The 15,767-nt window shown below is 44.3% G+C and overlaps 1 protein-coding gene across 1 annotated transcript in view; it reads left to right on the top strand.

Annotated features, from left to right (window-relative positions):
* Positions 1-1,670: 1,670 nt before the first annotated feature.
* CNTN6 (contactin 6) overlaps positions 1,671-15,767 on the top strand; it is a 76,277-nt gene continuing 62,180 nt past the window's right edge. The window contains exon 1 of the mRNA XM_050979266.1: positions 1,671-1,827. Within this exon, the coding sequence (XP_050835223.1) occupies positions 1,686-1,827 (142 nt within the window). The 5' untranslated portion in view covers positions 1,671-1,685. The remainder of the gene's footprint in view (positions 1,828-15,767) is intronic.

The following is a 15,767-nucleotide window of genomic DNA, read 5'->3' as shown; positions in this document are numbered from 1 at the left end:
GCAATGATGACAGCAGTTATTTCAGTGATTGATTCTGAAATTAAAGAGAACTGGCAAATTAAATACCAGAATATCTTAGATTAGAAAATGGAAAGCTTGAGACAACTTGGAGCATATGTAAATCCTGAAATATGGCAAAATGCTAGCACTGATATCCTAAAATAACAGCAAAACCTCAACCAACTAAAAAAAATATCAAAAAGGAATAGAGGAGAGCTACAGAAACACCAAAATCAGCTGGAATTTTTAGGAAGAATTCCTGAGAGTTGCACCCAAATTTTTCAGTGTGGATGCATCCATGGAAGGGGAGACAGCAGCCCAAAGAAATGATTCCATGTGTTAGAATTTGCTCCCAGGATTCCATTGATTTCATATTTAATCAGTCATTATCCCAAAACACCAAGTGCTCACCTGAAGGTCGGGGCACTCCCTGTACTTGGAGCACAGAACTGCATTTCAGAGCCCAGTGTGGAAATGCTCCAGCACAGAACCAGCTCTGAGCAGTGTGGGTGTGTGGAGAGAGGGCTGGGGGGATGTCAGAATCCTCTGCTGTGTATCCAGGCTGGATTTCCAGGGGTAAATTGTGAGTTTGCTTCAGTTTGTTACCTGAGGGAGCTGCCCTCGCTGCCAGGAGCTCTGCAATAATGGATCCTTTTTGTGCTGTGATCCTCCAGGTTATTACCAAGGAGATGATTGCCCTGATTTGGGCACTGCCAGGAACCCAAAGTGAGCCATTGGCAATTTCTGTGTGAACCTTCCACCCTTGGAGGGCTTGGAATCCCACCCAGAGATCAACACAGACGAGAAAGGCTGAGGAGGTGGCTCTGATATAAAATCAGGAGAACAGAACACCTCCTTGTGTCATTTTAGGATTGCTGACCACCTAAAAAGTGGCATTACCAACCCCAAAACTGGCAGGCCTCAGTGGCTGATCCTTGATCCTTCCTTTGGCCCCCACCTGAGCGAGGAAAATTCAACCCTGGCGTGACTAATGGCAAAGCCACAAAAATTCCCTTCCTGAAACGCGTAATATTTATTTTCTTTGAAAGAGAAATTGTATTTTGACATCTGTAAACAGCTGGGCAATGTTGCAGACACAATCCATTTTCTGCTTAGTGGACTAACGGGGACAAATGAAGATTTAAAATAGCAGCGTTCTCATTGTTAAATGATCAGTCTCAGACTCTCTGCATAAACACTTCCCTCTCAGCTCCTGTCCTGCCCTCTCAAGTTCCATCCTTCCTGATCCACATCTCCAAAGCATTTTGGTTGCTAAATTCATGATTAATCGTTTGCAAGGGCTGTAAAGCAAAAAATAATGTCATTTTTCATATAATAAAAAATAATGTAGTTGTAGACAAGGTATAAACCCCCCTCTGGTCTGAGTGGATAACTTTGTTTGAATAAGTTATAATTACTTCTTGTGGACATTTGGGTGAGCACTGGTGACTGAAGTAAAGATTTTCCAAAGAATGCCATTATTGCTATCATTATGATTGATGTAAGAAGCAGTGGTGTGTGAAAAATGATCTAATTTTGTGATATTTAACTACATTTTTATCATTACAGGTATGCTACAGCACACTATTTAAGATAAATATGAATAGGCTCTGTAAATTATAAGCATAATTTGATTTTTTTCCCCTCAAAGGTGGAAGCAAAATGGCACAGATATTGATCTTACCATGAGTTATCACTACAGGTTGGTTGGAGGCAGCTTGGCAATCAATAACCCACATAAAAATCAGGATATTGGAACATACCAGTGTTTGGCCACAAATTCATTTGGAACAATTCTGAGCAGGAAGGCAAAGCTTCAATTTGCATGTAAGTTGGGAAGATCACATTTATTAGAGCATTATTTTCCTATTAATTCTGCACATGGACTGTAATTTATTGGGTAATTAAAGGATCATTGGGGATTCTGTCCAAAAGGTTTGACTTCTTTCTGCACTGCTTATTCCAAAAAAAACCCCAAAATGTTCCTAGCAAATATTAATAACAAAACCAGACATCTGATGGCTGCTGCCCTCGGGAGCCAGAATAAAAATCAGGAAATGGAAAGGTCAAGGAAGATGAGCACAATTATCTTCACTTAATAAAGGTGTTCTCACTTTTTAGGACAGTGGTTTTGTTGTCATCCCACAGGTAGCTTCAGCTGGGGGGCGGTGGAAATTGTTGCAAAAAGTTGAGCTTTGAGTTTTCTGTAGCTAATGAGGTCTAATTGAGACACAAAAACATTGTTCCCCTAATTGGCAGGCTGATTTTGATTTTTTTTTTTACATTACCAAAGAAACACTCCTTTTCCTTACACCATGTGTAAAAGTGTGAGCTGCTCTCTGAAATATTTCATATTTCAGCTCCCTCAGGTCGAGCACGTTGTCTGTCTCGAGATGATTTAAAGTTTATTTCATCTTTGCTCCCCGTTTCACTCCTTCACAACTTCACAACCTTTTCCACAAGGTTTGGACGCGGTGACCGAGTTCTGTGAATGCCCTGGGGAGGGGGGGAACAACAGTGACAACCAAAAAACTCCAGATATTCCCTCCAGCCCTTCTTCTTTTTCTCAGTCTAAAGCTCAGAGCAGTCTGTTGCTGGGAGAAAGCAATTGTTTTCAAAGCTCATTAATAAAACATGTGACTAAAGCCAACCTCGTGTCACTATTTCAGACAGCAGCAAACGGATTAATTATTAATCTTGTTCCATTTCTCAGAGCAAACCTCGTGTCACAGGGGTTACACAAAGGAGACATCAGAGGTCAGGCTGGTTCACAGAGTGTCTTTCAGCAGGGCTGATCAAAAGGTGTAGCACTGGTACCTCATTTAATAATGTTTTACCCTGAATTTCTCAAACAGCTTTGATTTCCAAGCTGGTCAAATGTAAAATAAAAAAAAAAAAAAAAAAAAGATTCATTATTTACCACTTTTTCTGCTGAAACATTTTTTCAAACCAGACTTCCTGTGTGGAAAATGTTTTTGAGATTTGGAGGTGAAAGTTGGTGAGTGACAGAACAAATTCCATTTTAGAAAGGGGCAGGAATAGAAAGCCACCTGAAAATTGTCCATGGAGTCTGTAATCCCCAAGGAACCAAGGCAGGCCAGGCAGGGAGCTGGGGAAAAATCTAAGGAAAGGGAATATCCTTAAATGAAGGCAGCAACAAGGTGTGAAAAAAAAATAAAACTGAAAAAAAAAGTGGGAGGAAGAAAGGAAAACCAGGAATATCTGTGAAAGAAAGAAGGCTCTGGTGATTATTCAGCATTTTATGTCAAGCAGTTCCTTTATTTAAGCTTTACACCCCCACCCAAACACTTCCCAAAGTTCCTGCAGGGAGCAGATCCCAGAGCTGGGTGGGATCTCAGCCTGCTCCAGTCCTCCAGCACCACAGAATCCTAAATTTATGCCATAATCAAGCACCTCACCACTTTTCCAGTAGTGGTGACAGACATTTACCTCCTTCCCCATGGAGAAGAGAGAGGACAGACAAATCAAAGACTGTTATTTACACTGACAAGCACAAATTTACAGGAAAATGCTTCAATTTAGCAGCATCACTGCAGAACTGGGAGTTTTAAGTTGTCTTACAATAGGAAAAAAACCCCACAGTGCATGGAAAACGTCATAATGACCTGATGAGAATAGTGGAACAAATTACCTTGAAACTCTTATTTCACAGTCAACATTTCCTTGTTTCTTATTTTCATGTTGCCATCCAATTTAATTCTTTGTTTCAACCAATACTTCAGGCTATATCTTAAAAGCCAGGCAGGCAGGCAGGCACGTTGCTGTGATGACACTTTCATTCAACACCTCACAAAATGGGATTTTTCCCTGGACTGGAATGCCTGGCATATTATTGCAATCTCCCTGATAAAGAATTGAATCAAACCTATTATCCAAGCACCAGGGTTTATGTGTATTTGTCTCTTTACTACAAGCTAACTAGCTCTGAGTTGGAGTTTGAATTAATGATACCTCCAGAAACCTATTCAACATGTCAACTTTAAATATAAAAAATACTTTTTTCCTCTGCTCAAGATAGGAAGTTCTCCGAGAAGCAAAATAAATGCGGGGCGAGATTAGAAATATGTCTTCAGATTCAGCTGGAGTTTGGTGCTTATCCTCTATTCAAACCAGAGCTGTCAAAGGAAAGCTGCAGGAGGAATATTGTACAGAAGGCAGTGGCATAGATTATTAAAGCTACAAGCTGAAAATGAGAGGCAGTGTCAGGGAGAGGGAGCACGTAAATGCATTAGGGGGATGCAAGGATGGCAGGCCCTCGGCATCCTTGCACGAGGATGGTTTTGTCATAAATAAACTCAAAAGCTCCCATAAATCCTGCACATCTGCTCCCCTGCCAGCAGTACTTTTGCTGTGTGTCTTGGCACTTGTTGGGGTGGAGGTTTGTAAAGCTTTGGTGTCAGGCCTGGGCAGCACCAAGCACAGGAGAAGGGTCCTTGTCCTTGTCCTTGTCCTTGTCCTTGTCCTTGTCCTTGTCCTTGTCCTTGTCCTTGTCCTGGCTGGGGTCATGGCCTGCCACCCACGGGGCTTCTCCCCTGCCAGGTCAGTGGTGACACCCAGCACAAGGTCACCTGGAACTCTTCAGCTCAGCCTAAAATGAAGTCAGAGGTTTGGGAAGCTCCTCTTGGAGCTAGGCCTGACTCAGCTTGAAGGAGGAGATGAGGACATGAGAGCTTTTCCTTCAGCTTTTCCACAGCTCAGAACCGTAGGGGGATAGAACAGAAGAAAATACAGATGGTGTAGAAAGCAAACAGAAGAAAATAAGGATGGTGTAGAAAGCAATCTCAGCCCTAAGGAGTTGCAGCTGGGCCAACGATCAAAGATCAGGAATGGGCCTGGCTTTACCAGGCCCAGCTGTACAGTGAGAAGAAGAGAGCTGTAAAAGAGTGGGGTGGTGCTGAGAGGGAACTGGAGTTAGGTGGCTCCTTTGTGAAGAAGAAAGAGTCAGTGCTCTGAGGATCTGCCCACGAGAAACACCAAGAAGGAGTGCCACTCCTGTGATAAGGAGATAACAGAATGGAACCCCTGCAATCAGATGGCCACACAGAATCAGTTCAGGATTTTAAGCTGCCCCAGGGGAAGTTTAGGCTGGACATTAAGAGAAAGTTTAGGCTGGACATTAGGAGAAAGTTCTTCGCAGAACGAGTGGCTGGGCATTGGAATGGGCTGCCCAGGGAGGTGGTGGAGTCACCATCTATGGAGGGGTTTAGAAAAGGCTGGATGAGGCACTCAGTGCCTTGGTGTAGCTCACAGGGTGGTGTTAGGTCACAGGCTGGAGGTCTTTTTCACCTTTAATCATAGAATCACAGAATTAACAGGGCTGGAAAAGAGCTTTGAGATCATCAAGTCCAGCCTTTGCCCAATCCCCCCCTGCTCACAAACCACATCACAAATTTCACATTACTCATCTTTTGAACACTTCCAAGGATGGGAACTCCATCACTTCCATGAGCAGCCAGTTCCAAAGCTTGGCCACTCGTTCAGTGGTGAATTTTTTCCTAAGGCATTTTTCTTGAAGGCATTTCCTGCCTTAAAAAAAAAAAAAAAAAAAAAGACAAACAAAAAACCTGTTGGGGAAAACTGCTTCAGTATGGCTTCAACCAGAACTTTCTCCCAAGGCACACAGGGGATTTGCTTTAATTATTTCCTCAGTTTTAAGCAAAAATAACTGTGTGCAAACAACTGGTCTTGAGGGAAATCCCTGTAACAGGCTGCATGAAACAGCCTGTCCAAGCCTGTTACTTCTTCTTTTAGTTCTCAAACACATCTATAGCAGAGGCATTAAGGGATATGCAGGAGAATTAAGAAGTGCAATTAAACAAACCAGGATAAAAAAGGACTCCACAATGAAAAAGAATCAAATGGAAACCGAATTCATAATTATTCAGGGCATAAACCCAGAAAATTCAGTATTAATTGAAAGCATCTTGTTGCTTAGGGATCTTAAATCAGATTCTCAGTCAAATTGTTCTACCCTTGATGATGTAAGTCATGATGATTGCAGCTTTCTCAGACCTGGAATTTTGAGAAACAAAAACCACAATCTAATTTCCTGCCTAGAATTGGTCACTTTGCCCTGAACCTCACAGAAGGGCACACAGTGAAGCCATGAGTCCCTGCATTTTAAATCTCCCCACAATGCTACAGACCCAGGGAGGATTTCTCGTTGGAGTTTTTGGGCTCCAACCCCATTCTCCTGGTTTTCAAAGCGGTGCTCAAGGGCTTTGCTTGGTGCTTATTCTCAACAGCATTTTCCAGACACTGCCACCCTCCCTGCTCTTGGCCAGTGATGATGTGCTCACAGCAGTGTGGCTGAGAGTGACAGTGCTGGAGCACTTGGGATGAAATCTGCAGCTCCCAAGAGCTTCCACGTGCTTTTTGTCAGAGACAGAAGACACAGTTTTGCTGAAATAACAAATTAGAGGCAACATTTCCTCCTGGACTGAGTTTTTGTCATTCCGAAACACAAAAATAACAGCCCATCATTAGCATTTAACCCTTTCAGGGACGAATAGATTAAACCAAATCAAACCCATTTAGTGTTGGCTGGATGGTGACAGGCTGAGCTTGAGCAGAGCCCTGTTGGAGGGGCTGGCTGGGAGATGCTCAGCCAGCATGAAAGCCCACTTTTCATCTGATTACTTCATCGTGTTATTTACCTCTGAGTGCACACAAATTACACAAACATCACAAAGCAATCCAGCAGCCTCAGGATGTCATAACCCTTTCCACTGGCAGTGTATGCTTTTGAAACAGAAAATGGAAAAATCAATAGGCTTGGATCAGATAGGCTGAATTTGCAAAGTCTGGACATGCATGAATTTAAGGCTAAATGGCACCTACACTTCTGGCTGGGCTGTGTTGTGGTGCTGTGTGTGTCCAGAAATCCCTCTGTAACAATTGTATTTGATTAAAAGGTGTGCTAGCTGTTGTAACTACCACCTGGAGTAAAGCTCTCTGGGTCTTTAAGCTGATTGTTAATTCATCACAGCACACAGGGGCTGGAATGCTGATCAGGCTCCCTGGCAGATGATTGCAGGAATGAACTCTGGCAGTGCCTTTCTTTCTCAAAAGGAGACATAAACTGCTCAGTTCAGCACTCAACAGGCACTCAGGGATGACCAGATGATAACTGAGGAGCAGGAAGAGCTCAGCTTGCCAGTGCCAGGAAAAGTTCATCATCAAAAATACATCCCCAAAAGTTTGACTTGGCTTTCTAAATTCCCTTTTCCCCTTCAGGGACGTGTCAGGTGAAGCCATAGAATTGCCTCTACCTACAGGGGATCATGGAATGGTCTGGTTGGAAGGGACATTAAAGATCATCCAGTTCCACCCTCTGCCACTTTTCACTACTCCAGGTTGCTCCAAGCCCCGTCCAGCCTGGCCTTGGACACTTCCAGAGATGGGGCAGCCACAGCATCTCTGGGTACCCTGTGCCAGGGCCTCAGCACCCTCACAGGGAGGAATTCCTTCCCAATATCTCACCTAACCCTGCCCCCTGGCAGTTTGGAAGCTATTCCCCCTTGTCTTGTCCTTCCAGGACCTTTCCAAAGTCTCTCTCCTTCTTTCTTGTAGCTCTTTGCAGGCACTGGAAGGCCCCCATGAGGTCACCCCACATCTTCTCTTCTCCAGGCTGAACAATCCCAATTCTGTCAGTCTCTATCCTCATTCTAGCACCACTCTCTACCCTCCACATGCTGAGTAATGCACTGACCCCACCTGTTTTAAAAAAGTGGCTTTCTGTATAATCCTAGAATGGTTTGGGAGGGACCTTAGAGCCCATCTCATTCCAACCCCACTTCCTCTGATGCAGAAACACATCTCAGCTGCAGACACGTGGAGAATCAGCCACAAAATTCTCCTTTGCACGCTCTGCACAGCCCTCCTGGTGATCCTGGTAACACCTCCCAGTCTTCCCTTCAGCTGGGGAGGAACAAATGCAACCTGCAGGGGGAACATTTGCTGTGGATCGATCCTGTCTGGAGGATGGAAGTGCTGCTGTCATCTCTTCCATATGTCACTAAACAGGCTCACAGCTCAAAATTGCCTTTTGGACTTTTAAGCACAGGTAGAATCCAATAACCCTGCAGCAGCAGCAGCAGCAGCAGCAGCAGCAGCAGCAGCAGCAGCAGCAGCAGCAGCAGCAGCAGCCACCCTCCCTGGTGTGGGGAGCTGAGGGCCAGCTTCTGAGCAGAATGAGTTACAGAAAATAAACCCTGTGTTTTGTCAAAATTCTGCTTGGAGTGGAAAGAGAGAGAACTTTCATTTATCACTTCTGGTTGTTATGGACACTCGGTGCCAATGCTCCAGCTCTCTCTGCAGCAGCTCCCGTGGCAGGAGACCACACCAAGGTCTTTGCTTAATGGATGCTCTCCATGGAGCAGACCCAGCAGCCTCAGGCTTGTTTTCCTTTTTTGCCCCTTTGCTTCACAGAGTTTCTTCAGAAAATCATGAAAAACCTGGTGAGAGCCACTGTTGTAAGGAATATTTCCAGGAGTAACAGCCCCAATTCTCCCAGCTGTCTTCAAAGGAGAAGTGCTTCAGCCTGATCAACTTGGTGGCCTCCTCTGGGCTGGTTCCAACAGGGAGGGCACTCTAAGGGGTCACTGTCCTGCTCTACCCACCCCAGCTGGGGCACTGGGCATCCTTCAAGGCCACTTTGAGCAGAACACATGCAGAGAACCCTCTGAAGTGCTGCAATTTAATCCCTCCACTGCCAGACCTCACCATGCTGAGCTCATCTCCCCGCTGAGCTTCCCAACGTTGATTTCTCTGCAGAATCCTGTGCACACAGAGCCCCTCACAGGCTCCAGGAAAAGCAGGAGCCATCACTCAGCAGGGATGAAGCAGGAAGCCTGGAAGGGTTTCACCTGCCTGCTGACAGGACAAGGCAGGGTGATAACAGAACTTCTATTTTAAAACTCTGGTATCACAAGAATGGGATTATGCAAATCTCCTGACATCCCTGAAGACACAGAGAGCAGCCTGGAATCTTAAAACCAGAAGATATCTCCATAAGGAAGGGGGTTTGCTTTCTCCAACATTCCCTCTTTTAGTCTCCTCTGCATTCTCAGAGCCCTCATGATGTCCATTGACACCGAGTGTCCTGTTTATTTTAAATTGTAACAGGACCAGGCACATCAGAAATTCCACTTTTCTGCCCCTCCAATGGTTTAAACATCTCTCTAAGAGTATTTAATCACCGTGTTCAAGGCTCTGGTCTATCAGCACTTGGTTAAAGCTGCTTTATTCCTGGTTAGTTCCTTAGACTTTTATTATAAAAGGAGGTTCTTTATCTGTGCAACAGAGATCTACATTGCAGAGAGGTTGTAAGGAGCATTACAGGCAGCAAACCAGGCAGATAAAGTAGCAATAGGGAACACAGAAGCATTTGAAGATTATCTTTTAGTTCTATATTACTTACTCTTCTTTAAGTCCTTTAAAAGTGTTTATCCTAAATCAACCCATTGCCAGTTGTATTGGAAAAGCAATATATGTGATTGAGATATGGTGGGGAACAAAGCATCCACAGGTCCCAGAGCTGATAGATTCTGATTGATAAAATTTAATACTGGGGAAGGATAAAACCTGTCCATGTTTGCAGTCTAGATCTGCTATTTTATCTGCTCTCCTTTCATTACAGACAAGATGATGTAGATTCCAATACATTATTGAGTGAAATATCCACGATGTTCACATCAGATTGTTCATTTTTTGGCGTGAGAAAAGAAATTACAGTGGTGGTTTGCAAGGGAAAAAAAATACTAAATGATTTGGAATAAATGATTGGCTTCTTTTTTCCTAATAAAAATAATGAAATTGATTGATCAGTTATTTTTGCAGTGAAGGTTGCTCCTGTGTAATGTTTGAAGGCAGCAGATAAAATGTCTATTCTGTAGCTGATACTGGAGAAGGAGGAACAGTGAGTAGCATTTGGACTTTGCATGGAGGGAAGGAATGAGGTCACAGGTGTTGCTTTTCTCAACAGCAAAGCCACATCTGGCACAGAGGATGCACTGAGCTGTAAATATCCATTTCTGAATGCTACAGCAAGAACAAATGATGTAACCCACACCTGAAATCCCAGTGACAGGATTCACATCCCAAAATCCCCTCCATCGATCGCTCGGGTAAATCTTGACATTCCCATTGGAAGGAATTCTTTGGGGGCTTTGCAGCTGGAATGAGGGAGGTAAACAAGGGGCTTAGGGTAACTCAGGAGAGTTCCACAAGAAGTAATTCTGTGCTGGATCAAGATCTTCAAAGGGCTGGGCAGGAGTTTGGGGAGGGCTGAAACGGGCACAGACATTGTCAGCAGGGTGTGAGGGCTCTTTCTTCCCTGCCACTTTTCCTCTCTTCCTCATCAGTTTTCCTCTCTTCCCTGCCATTTTTTATTGAGTGTATTACGAGCCTTGATTATTGTTTTGTTGGTAGAAGCATTACAGAATGAATTATGTGCCTTAGGTGGGACTGTATCCATCAGAACCCAGGGCAGGGATGCCAGAGGTGCTTCCTGCAGGACCAGGGTACAGCTGCGTGTCCCAAACAACACGGCCAAGGTCTGAGGGAAGGGAGAAGGTCCAGAACCATCTCCTCCTGTAGTTCAAACCAGATTGCTGTGGGAGCAGTGGGAAATAGGAGGGAGAGAGGGTTTGGTAAGAATTAACCCCCTGCCAAAAGGACATTTGCCACAGCAGCCAGGGCCATGTGCCCTGGAAGTCAGGAGAATCACTCTAGTTGTGGCAGGGAGAAATCCAACCCTTGAGGTTCAGCCCAGGGAGAGAAATCTGTCTTTAAGAGCTCTCCAATCTGGAGAAAACTCCTGCAGACGGCAAAGTGACTCTGGTGATGACAGGTGACAAATGAACTGCGCCGTGACAAGTGAGAAAACTGTTCAGGAATATGAAATATTTAAGTAATATTCCCTCAGTGCCCCTCCCAGGGAGAGGGGCAGCTCCTCAGCTGTGCCTCTGGCCTGCAGATGGGCTTTGGAGCAGGAGCCCTAAGGCTGTGTCAACACTTACTGCTCAGAGCAAGTCCTGTGCTCAGCTCAGGAGAAAAATTTAATATTTTATGCTGCTAACTCTGTAAAAGCAGGGGAAAAAAAATAACAAAGGGCAGATGTAGACCAGCTCTGCAGCTTCCCAGCATATGTTCCTGTGCTCTGGGTTTGTTGGTGCATGAACAAAAATCAAGCCAGCTCAGGGTTTTTCCCCCCTCACCTCACCCTCCCTGTTTAATTTAATTGTGACCTTCCACTTTCTTCCTCTAGAGAAGCTTGATATTACTTTGTAAAGGGCATTTTCACTCTTTAATTGAATAAGACAATCAGACTTGAAAGTGAGTGCCTGGATTGGCCATTCAGATCATTTCAGCTGAACTGAGGACCCAGGGCCTGTGGCCATCCTGAAGTGTAAATTACAGGTCCTTGCCCTTGGAAGCTCCCAGGTAATTTAACTAAATAAAGAAGCACCGATGAAGGTCTTTGGATGATTACACAGCAGTGAGCAGTGGTTTTTACACAGCAGTGATTGTGGTTTTCCCTCTCTTTTTGACAAGCAGCTCCATCAGGGAGTTTTGGGGACAGGGCAGCTTTCCCTCTACCCACTCTGGGATGCAGGGCTCCCCTAGGCTGGAAATGAGAACAAAAGTGGGAATTCCAGTGGATTTTTAACCTGTCCTGGTGAAAGGAGACACTCAGGCATTGCCCAGGCTGACTCAGCTCCAAACCTTCCAGCCCTGAGGTGTTAAAGGCTCACAGTGCTCAGGATGGAGCAGGGGAACTCAGCAGGTGGAGGAGAAAATCCGAGTTTTTAAAAGGCAGGAAATGGGAAATAGTAAGCGGCTTTCAGACACCTTAATTAGAGATAAGACCACTCTTAATCTCGGAATTGAATTCATAGAAAATCAATTAGAACATTTAAAAAATTGAGATTAGATGCTAACGGGGGAAGATTAATGTATTGACAGTATTATCAAGACAAAGGAACTGTCAGAGGGTTTGTTCAGCAAGTTTAGAGCAGTTTGGAAAGCTGAAAAGGAGAGTTTACTTTGCAGTGGAAGTTGGAGGGAAGGAGATTAGCCATTCCTTTGGGAGATATTTGGAGAAAGAAGGATTTTTCCAGAACACACCCTGTAGCATCCAGGCTGCAAGAGATTGGTGCTCATCTCCTTCAAGGCAATTCAGTGCAAAAACACTCAGGAGAAGCAAAGAACAGGGATTGATGTCCAGGAGGGGTCTGGATAGGCAAGCCTGTGGCTAAAAGGGCTTTAACCCCAAATTTTTGGGACTTCCTTTATGTGAGAGAAGAAATAGCAAAGCAAAAATCTGGAAGCACGGGGCCTTCCAGAACTTGAGATAATTTTAAAGATTCATTTTTATTATCTGTAGTTACAACAGACCTAAATTCTCTGATTCAGGCACCAAATTCAGCCTCAAATGGGGCCCTTAATTCATTACAAAGGAAGGTAACTGATTGTCAGCTGCTAACACAGGTGCTGGAAACACTCCCAGCAAATCCGAACCAGGAGCTTCCTTGGAAAAGTGCTGAGCTTTGCACCCCATTTCCCTGTGAGGAAACTCCTGTTGTGCTGCATCACTGCAGGAACACCTCTCCTCCTGCAATATTTCACAGGCTCTAAGAGACACAGAAGGAAAAAAAAGGGAGCAGAAGTGATCTATCACAATTTGACACAGGCACATGGAAATGTGAGGAATTGTATTGATTTGTCCTCAGGAGCGTGGCTAATTTGTAAGGAGCTCTTACTCCTCATGCCTTAACATTCACTGCACATTTCAATACCAAGTAATTACAACCATTATATTTGGGATTATGTAATGACAAACCATTTATGAGGGGGAAAAAAAGCATCAAAAGTTCAAGAAAGCATGAAATCACATTAATTCAGATGAACTGTGGTAATTATGCAAGGTGATAAATTGGAGTTTCTCTAATTGTCTGAAACCATTTCATATATTAAACCACCCAAGTTTCCTTGGCTTCCTTGGAGAAGTTCTGTGCTCCTTCTTAGGATGGACTGGTTTGGAAAGGGTGGATTTGGGTGGGCTGTCCCTGAGCAGGTTGAGGAATTTCAAACACAGTTGGGAGGTTGAAATGAATGAGTTGCTGCTCGTGATTTGGTTTTTGTTCCCATCCAACATATTTAAGAAGCAGTTTCCTAATCCCAGGAAAACTGACCTTTCACTCTGTTGAGCAGTTAAGCTGCTACTCCAACACCTGTAAGGCAGTTTTAAATTAAAATCAAGCAAACAGAAACTCAGATGTGTGGGTAAGAGTGGGGAAATTAGAATAAATCTATTAATGAGCAGTCAGCAGCTGGATGTTACTTGGAGCAGCCTGGTCTAGTGGAAGGTGTCCCTGCCCATGGCAGGAGGTGGAACAGGGTGGCCTTTAAGGCCCCTTCCAACCCAAAGCACTCTGGAATTTCTGATTATCTCTATTAATAGGAGCTTTAAAACATTAAGGAATAAATAATAAATGGCTGAACCTATTAATTAACCTATTAATTAATGGACTTGCTTCAGCAGGAAAGGTTTCTGTCCACCACTTCCATTCTGCTGCTGTCTCCACAGACCATGTTTTTCAGGGAACACCTCCCCCAGCCTGGGTTTGCCTCTCTCACTGGCAGTTTGTGCTCAGCAAAGTGACACCCACGGTCCCCTTCATCCAGCACTGATATTCTTCTCAGCCTCTGGTTTTAGTCTGTTCAAAATCGACCTGGAAGACTTTCAGGCCATAAATCAGGATAAAGGCAGGTTGGACAGGGCTTGGAGCACCCTGGGATAGTGGAAGGTGTCCCTGCCCGTGGCTGGGGTGGACTGGGATGGGCTTTAAGGTCCTTCCAACCCAAACCTTCTGCAATTCCATGATGATATCCTTGACCCCAGAGGGTAAAGCTGGGTTACACCAGGTGAAAACTGCTCTGGGCCATTTCTTCTCCCCACTCCTCCCTTCATTCCAGCCTCCTCCACCTGAAGAATTCCTGCTCCCATCAGAGAAAGCCATTCCCAGAGTTCCCCCCACAAACTGCCATGTGTTTGGGGGGCTGTGAGCACAGCCCCTCCTCGCTCAGCCTTGCCACACTCCCAGCAGGAGCTGAGTCCTTGCATTCCCACTCCTCCCTGGGAAGGATCACTCGTGCATCTGAGCATTTTGCTTGGCCCCCACGACCTCATTATCACATCCAACTGATTAATCCTGCCCTACCAAGAGCAGTCTGCCAACACCACAGATCCAGGGGAAAAAAAGGAAAAAAAGTGGTTTTTTTGTTAAAACTCGCAGCTGAGAGAGCAGTGGAGTGTGAGGGAACTCGTTGTTCTTCAAGTGAGATAAATACAGACAAAGAATGAAAGGAATTATGTAGGAACTAGGTGATAATTTATTTATAGATCTCTGCAGAAACACTGAAGTTAGCAAATATACCATCTGTTAAATAGTCATCTTATTCCTAAGTGCATATTAGCAATCTAAATGTGTGCCAAACACCTGATCTTAGCCTTCTTAGTTGATACTCTTTTTGACAAGCAACATTCTGCTTTATTAGGTTATGTCATGTTACGTTACAGAGCTGTGCTAGGGAACAGGAGCTGGAAGAACAGAGAGCTTGTGCTCTCCTGGTGTAAACCAACACCCAGGGCAAGGAGAAGGGGCTTTGACAGCAGCCAGGATTTCAGAATAACAAGAACAAAGTAGAATATCTGCATTTGTATCTTCAGGTAATTTTTCTTTTTGATATATATATATATATATATATATATATATACACTTAAGAGATTTCAAATTGCAATAAATGGCTGGAAATGCAGCTCCATAGGTTGGGAAATAGATGGAGAAATCTTTGTGGCAAAGACAAACATTATTTCTGAGGGTCCACCTCTTCCCTCTCTCATCCACCTGGGCTGCAAAGCAAAAGTGGATTATTTCATAGCTCATTACTGAACCCATTTAAATGAGGTGTCACAACATTCCATGGGAGATGCTGCCTGCCTGCAGGAGGAGTCCAATGAAGATGAAAACAGAAGCAACACTGACTCTGCTGATGAATTCTCTTCATCTCTTTTGCCCTGGTTTGCTCTTTCAGAGGTCTGGGGTCCTTTTGTTCTTCAATGATTCTTTATTACAGAAAGAGGCACCGAATAGATTCACTTTGTACAATTATCTATCAAAATCAATCAAAGCAAAAGATCATTTCTGGTTTGGCCTGTGAAATTTTGGGGAGGTGAGGGCTTCCAAAGGATGCAGAGTGATGAAGATCTCGGAGTTAAGCAGCGCAATGAATTTTTTAAAGAAAATGTCTTTTCCTAAAGGCCTTTAAAAATTGGGTTAAATAAGGACATTGCATATTTGTCCCTGTCATGGGCGAGATGAAAAGATTAAATGATGATTTATGTGCCTCCACAGCTGCTTTTTTATACCTCTGATTAATAAGCACAAAGGGATGGAAATCTCCTCTCCCTCACTGGAAAATCCGAGTTGCTTTGTGTATCAAAACTACAAACAGGCCATGAAAGAGCCCAAACTGCTGCCCACGGATTTTGATCCTCAAGGTTGAAAAGTGGAGATTGAAAAGGCACAGCCAACTTCTTCCCCACATGGATTCCACTGAAAGGGAGTGGGTTTAGATGGGAGATTGGGAAGGAATTCCTCCCTGGGAGGGTGGGCAGGCCCTGGCACAGGTGCCCAGAGAAATTGTGGCTGTCCCTGGATCCCTGGCAGTGCCCAAGGCCA

Source organism: Serinus canaria, chromosome 12 (assembly GCF_022539315.1).
Source record: "Serinus canaria isolate serCan28SL12 chromosome 12, serCan2020, whole genome shotgun sequence".
Classification (NCBI taxonomy): domain Eukaryota; kingdom Metazoa; phylum Chordata; class Aves; order Passeriformes; family Fringillidae; genus Serinus; species Serinus canaria.
Note: the sequence above shows the minus strand (reverse complement) of the source record. Positions and strands in the feature narration are given on the sequence as shown.